This window comes from Varroa jacobsoni, unplaced genomic scaffold (assembly GCF_002532875.2).
Source record: "Varroa jacobsoni isolate VJ856 unplaced genomic scaffold, vjacob_1.0 contig01255, whole genome shotgun sequence".
In the NCBI taxonomy this organism is placed as follows: domain Eukaryota; kingdom Metazoa; phylum Arthropoda; class Arachnida; order Mesostigmata; family Varroidae; genus Varroa; species Varroa jacobsoni.
The window spans coordinates 37,385-43,432 of record NW_019214605.1 but is presented as its reverse complement, the minus strand read 5'-3'; the positions used below and the strand labels follow the sequence as shown (position 1 = coordinate 43,432).

At 36.4% G+C, this 6,048-nt stretch overlaps 1 protein-coding gene across 1 annotated transcript; it reads right to left on the bottom strand.

The window, feature by feature from the left end:
* Positions 1-2,191: 2,191 nt before the first annotated feature.
* On the bottom strand, positions 2,192-5,983 carry mRpS34 (mitochondrial ribosomal protein S34). Its single transcript, XM_022852956.2, has 4 exons — positions 5,894-5,983; positions 4,983-5,177; positions 4,311-4,465; positions 2,192-2,901 (listed from the first exon to the last, which is right to left on the bottom strand). Exons 2-4 carry the CDS (start codon positions 5,175-5,177, stop codon positions 2,688-2,690), a joined length of 564 nt encoding a protein of 187 aa, XP_022708691.1. The 5' UTR covers positions 5,894-5,983; the 3' UTR covers positions 2,192-2,687.
* Between the last annotated feature and the right edge of the window lie 65 nt (positions 5,984-6,048).

The following is a 6,048-nucleotide window of genomic DNA, read 5'->3' as shown; positions in this document are numbered from 1 at the left end:
CCTGTTTTCTTTTATTTCTCGGCAACTACTAAGGTAACGGTGGTAGGGAACAGTGATAGCTTCTGCTATTTCCTATAAGTATACCTATTTGCTATGAAAATACCGATTTAAGTCCTCTGTGTCTTTTGTAATATGTGTCCCTTGTAGACACGTACCCGACAACGACGAAAAGCTGGCGCGAGTATGGAAAAACGATCAACTTGGTCAGCCGCTACTATGCTCTATTGGAGTGAAGTATGTTCGACATTTTCCAACAAGCCCCCATAGTGATGACTTAAGCAGGACTACAGCGATCTGCTCTAGTAATTAGGCCTACTTGAAGACTCAAAAACGAAATTCCCAAAATTACATAAATTTTTGAGTATACTAAAAACTGGTACAGTACAACCTAATATAAAATATTGGTGTTATTTTTAAGGAATTTAACGCTTGCCTTTCTTAGGCTCGTTACGATCACCGTCTATGACTATCATACATCGTTATAATAATCTTCGGGTATGACTCGCTGTGGGACTGAAAAGTTTGTTTTACATGGACAAATGTTTATATTTTTATAATTTAAGCATAATACAGTCCCCATATTTGAATTCGGATCTAAGAAGTGCGGTTGAATTGTTGGCTTACTTGTTTAAACACTGGTGTATTTCTGCACCGAATTCGTGACAAAAGTGGATAAAGTTGGTAGGGGGCTTAGTACATGTCCTATATATTATGTTAACAATATGAATTTCATATAGGTGAACGTTGCAGAAATTCAGTAATTACTGATTCAGTAATTGAATAGCATTTGCGAATTTCTGCCATGTGACTGCATTGGGTATCCTCATTATCTTAAAAACATAATATACGCAAATACAAGCGTGTACAGAGAGCTTACGTAATCCTATACAATCTATGGCATTTGGATCACGATTTTTTTTTTTGATGTTTTGTTTTTAGGACTATATTAAAGCAAAAACAGATATTTCAACGAAACTTTTTGCACACGCTAAAAATGTAATTTCTTAGGGTCATGTTTAACATAATTACGATACACTGCGATTACGCCTTCGATTTGGAACCCAAACTATTTACTAGTCATTTTCAAAATATTTTTTTTTCAAAACAAAGAAGCGGTGTTGGTGGGCGTCGACATTGCATATCGCTTATGGTTTATACAAAAAATTTTAACAGAATTTAGGTTTGGACGAATAAAAGGCCAAAGATACTTAAAAAGGCACGAGCTCAAAAAGGCCAGAAAGTTTAAAAGATATTGGAAAAGTGTAACACATTTCAATAATGAAATAACCGTTAGTGCTGGTTGGTGGACGAGCTAGTTGGTAGTTGATAGATTCTCTTCGCCCCCAAGCGGCCGTTATTTTCAAGTTAAAAACCCAGATCTATCGAAAATGACTTTGTAAGACATTTCAATAGACGTTCGAGCCTTTTAAATTCAAATCTCACTGAGGATATTCCGGCTAATCTATAAATTTACCCTCGGATTTTTTAAAAATTCCGCGAAGACTCAAAATGATATAGACCATTGAGTTCAGGCAAAGAAGGACATTTTTAATCCTGATGGGTCTTTGCTTACATTCTGAAAACGATGCAGTTATTGTTCACTGTTCTGAGTTTGCTGTTGTGTTCTAGAAGAAAACGGCTCTTCTCTGGTACCAGGGGCAGCGAATGAACGTTAGCATTACGACAAACGGTCGGTTAAAGTTTTGCCTGATTTGAACGGACTACTCCATGTATACATATATATAACGAAGATGGCAAACGCTGGCCGAATAATTTTACCTGACGGCAACAAGGGCAGTTTCGTGGTGGAATAAACTAATGTTTCTGCTGTCATTGAGACGATGCTTGCTACTGAAATAAGCGACTATTAAGAATAGAAATGATTTCTTCATATATGTATTCACGAATGTCGTGGAAAATGAAAAAGCTATAGACGGAGATAAACATATGACAATACCAGAGACAGGAGAAGTCCGTTATAGATGAACTTTGCATATTTCATAGGCACAATACGTTGAATCCGCATAATCAAATGCTCGTTATAAGTTGTCAACTGTTGTGCATTCAGCTATTATATGTCGAAAACAAAATCGAGAATATACACGTGTTATTAGAGGCCGAATTAAAAGAACACCATGTGAATGTTTAGTAACAAGAAAGATACTTATTTTAAAAAAATTACATCTGTAGGTCTGTTAAAATGTCTTTTTTCTTATATATTTCATATATTTTCTCTATTCTCCGTTCGCTTAAATCACACTAAGATGAGTCCTAGTTATGTCCTCAGCAGCGTTTAACGGTGTGTTGATGAACTTTACAACATTTTCCAATTTACATAACGAACACCCGAAAAACTAGAACCGGGTGCAGCTTACAACAACTGCGAACTATAATATAGTCTCCTTTTTTCATCAAAATACCTGCTCAATGTAGCAATATAGTCAATATACTATCCAGTTACCATGCAGCTACAGTACTCTATGAGAAGGCCACTCTCTAACTTCCTCTGAACACAGTCATAGTTTCTCTCGCATTTACTTAAATATGCCTTCCTGGTTAAAATCAGGTTTTAAAGTAGCATCCCACTGTGTTTGTTTGCAATCATTGATGTGGTCTGGATTCCCTACACGAGCTAATCACCAGTTAAGTCACATTCATAGCTGTTTCCGTCCTTGTGGAGTCCATATCTAGAACTGAATGCCCTGACGGAGTTTCTCAACGGTAAGCGGACTTTCATTCGTATCAGGATCATAATCTGGCTTTTCGCCCTCCTCAGCTATTCGTTGGGGTTCTAATGGATCCAAATTGTACACCAAAGGTAACTTAGGGGTGGTTTCGATACCGCGGGCACGCAAGTCGCGTTCAATAACCATTTTAAGCAGCGGTGGAAATTCCTTCTGCCTGCAAACGAACATTAATGCCACGGTACCAAGAATAACCATGCAAAACAAACTTAATTTTTCAACTTAGTCATTTACTATAGATGTTGACTCATTTTAACATGGATGTAATTGTACCATCACGCCAATATTGAGATAGGTATTGCTGTTTATTATCATAAAAATGTTTTGAAATTGTCCAACAAATTTAAAGGAAGGCCAAAGTTTAATCTAAGCTAAACTTCGATCAACGATCGGTAAGCAACGTGTCACGATGCCCAACTGTTAAACTGTAACTTTCGATATATTGTTTCAATAAAGTATATTTGAATCAGTATGCTTTTTACGGACGAGGTAGTCTAATATTAAAGACTGCAACGTCCGAAGGAGGTACTAGGTAGCTCTTTCTAAATTAGAGACTGTACGATAACGAATCTTTAATTCATTCTAATTGAGAAACTTCTATTTGCAGAAGGAAACGTATATACATCACAAGTTAAAGAATGCATAATATTCACATGGAAACATAGTTATTTGTAGTCAGATGTTACTTAAGGAATTTAGAGGTAAACTATACGCGTGTATCCACCTGCTCCTGCGTCATGCATATATTTCGTGAAGTAGCTCAGTTCTCAACATTCAGAATAATGGAGCATTTAGTCTACAAATTATTTAATTTGAACTCGAGACAGTGGGCTTAGAACTCAAATACTCTAAAGTGGGGCCATAAGGGAAAGTATACAATTTAAGTATTTAAGGAGCGACGCTACCAAGGTTCTTGCAGCTGGATTTTGTTTATCGCTTTTAAACACAGTCTATAGTAGAGCACTGACAGTTTTCTAGCAGTAATTCAGAGCATCGTTCTTTAAAACTACATTCGATTGCTACGTTCAATTCTAATCGCATCAAACCAGCAATATTTCCAGTGTTTTCAAAGTAATTAATACCAAGCTGAACTTTACTTATTAATATAAAAAGTAGCATACAACAATGAAAAATATAACTGTTCTGAGAACCCCAGAAAGAGCAGAGAGGAATATGTCAAATCGTTTTCAACATTTACACGAGACAATCGATCACTCGAATAAGCATCAAACCGCTCCACTGTGCTATGCTAGGTTTTACACTCTGTGCACTAGCTAATGGTCATATGCTAAATCATTCATCGATTTTATATAATTGTCTCTATGAGAAGCACTTTTTTGGTCAAAGCAAATGTGCTGAAACCACTTATGAAAAATAGTCTAACCTGAACGAGTTTTAGCAGTTTGGAACAATAAATAATAAATCAACACTGGATAAACTCAGAGAAATTACCATTCTTTAGGAAATTTAAAATCTGTGTAACTATAATCTCTTAGAAGATATAAGTGGCCGATAGTTTACAAAAGTGCTCTTTTTGCATAGGATACTGGGTTCTAAAAGACTCACCTGGGCAGTATTTGGACCCTTGGTTTTCCAGTAATCTTATCAAAAAGTGCCTTCTCTTCCTCTTTGGGAATGAGCCGATAATCAGGAATCATAGACTTCTGAAGTAGCATATCGCGAGGTCCTATAGTGCCACGATAATACTTGTCCACCCAAACCTATGTGGAACATATAATATGCAGAATAGCGCAAACGCTTTTATGACAGATATTTGGTCGCTTTAAATATTTTAAATGCAACAACATTTATTGACATTAAAACATGTAGTATTTGCCCTGATATGGACCAGCGAAAATTGTAAAAGCAAAAAAATGAGCATAAAAGCATTCCTATAAAAATACCCTTTCTAGAATGATTCCATATTTTGTATCTAAATCCATTATCCCTACTCAGCATCACGTTGCTCATGCCATGTTTGCACTAAATGTGTCATTTTGAGAACTTTGGCCGCAAAATACTACCTTAGTTAAACAACATAGAATCCTCGACATAGACGAATTTCAGAAGTAGGCAAAAACAGGCTTAAAATATCGGTGTTACTAAAGAAAATTAGATTTCGACCAGGTTTCAGAGCCTTTCGAGACTGACTAATCCGTTTGGCAATACAGTGAATGACCACTAAATAAATGCACTGCAGTCGAAAAATAAACAAGCAGATCACACGTGCAAACCTACTTTTGCCCAAATATTCTCATCGTCCATATAAGGATGCACTTTCTTGATAACATAGAATGATGGTTCCGGGTATTTGTCATATAGACTTCGAGTCACTAGACGGCCAATACCGAAATCCTTCAGATTGGTCAAAATTCTCATTAAGTGTTTACCATGCAGCGTCGAAGGATTACCGATATACTGTATGCGAGGCATCTGAAAACCAAATGTCGAGGTCTCTTTAGTATGGTCAGCTTACTAACAATGAGTAATTTATATTTGCGGAACAAGACATATAGGGCTAAATGCAAAGTTTTCGCTGTCTACGTCATTATATTTGAATACCGAAAAGGCTTTAAGTAATAGTGGTTTGACATATAATGTCACACGATGTTTAGCATAATTAAATTTGGTGTACATAATATGAGTAAGCGCTGTAGGATCCCTTGTTCTTATAAATACAAAAACCGACTATACATTCAGTACAAGCGCCGTTTATTCTCACCAGATTCAGTCACACGCTGACCATTTTATTCTATAATTATTTCATTGTATAATAGTTAAAGTGTCTACACTATGTTGCATTATTCTCTATGGACCCCAAACACCGTATGCTGTAGATTATTCAGCGCGTACTATGTTACCATATTCGTCACCCCGTTCGTAAGTTACTGTAGATTATTAATGAGTTTCAACCACTTATTGCATGACCCTCAAGCTTTTTTTGCTGCAGTAGTTTCAGTAACCATATTTCTGCTATTATACTGCAATACAGCAATCCAACTCGTTTCTTGAAAAATTCTCCCACAAAATAGATGAACAGAGCTTAACTTAAATTGTGACTTCTTAACAGTAAACGCCTGCAACTCTTAATACCGTTCAAAGAATGAATTACAATAGAAAAAATTAAGCTATATTTTTTAAAAACTGGCCTTTATCTTCTCACTGTAGCCCCGATTTCGGCGATGGAGAACTGCGCTCGTTTGTTATTGTTCGAAAATTAAGAATAGCCAGTTACGGAAAGCGAGGGTTCCTGGAGAGTTCGACTAGCAGACGACAGTAAATAAAGGGGCAAGACCCGCTAATG

Excerpts from the sequence above, each read along its gene's own strand:
- mRpS34 (XM_022852956.2), bottom strand. The coding sequence starts at position 5,177 with ATGCCTCGCATACAGTATATCGGTAATCCTTCGACGCTGCATGGTAAA. Across the intron at positions 4,466-4,982 it reads ATGAGAATATTTGGGCAAAA|GTTTGGGTGGACAAGTATTA; the intron begins GTAGGTTTGCAC and ends TGTTCCACATAG. Across the intron at positions 2,902-4,310 it reads AGGGTCCAAATACTGCCCAG|GCAGAAGGAATTTCCACCGC; the intron begins GTGAGTCTTTTA and ends GTTCGTTTGCAG.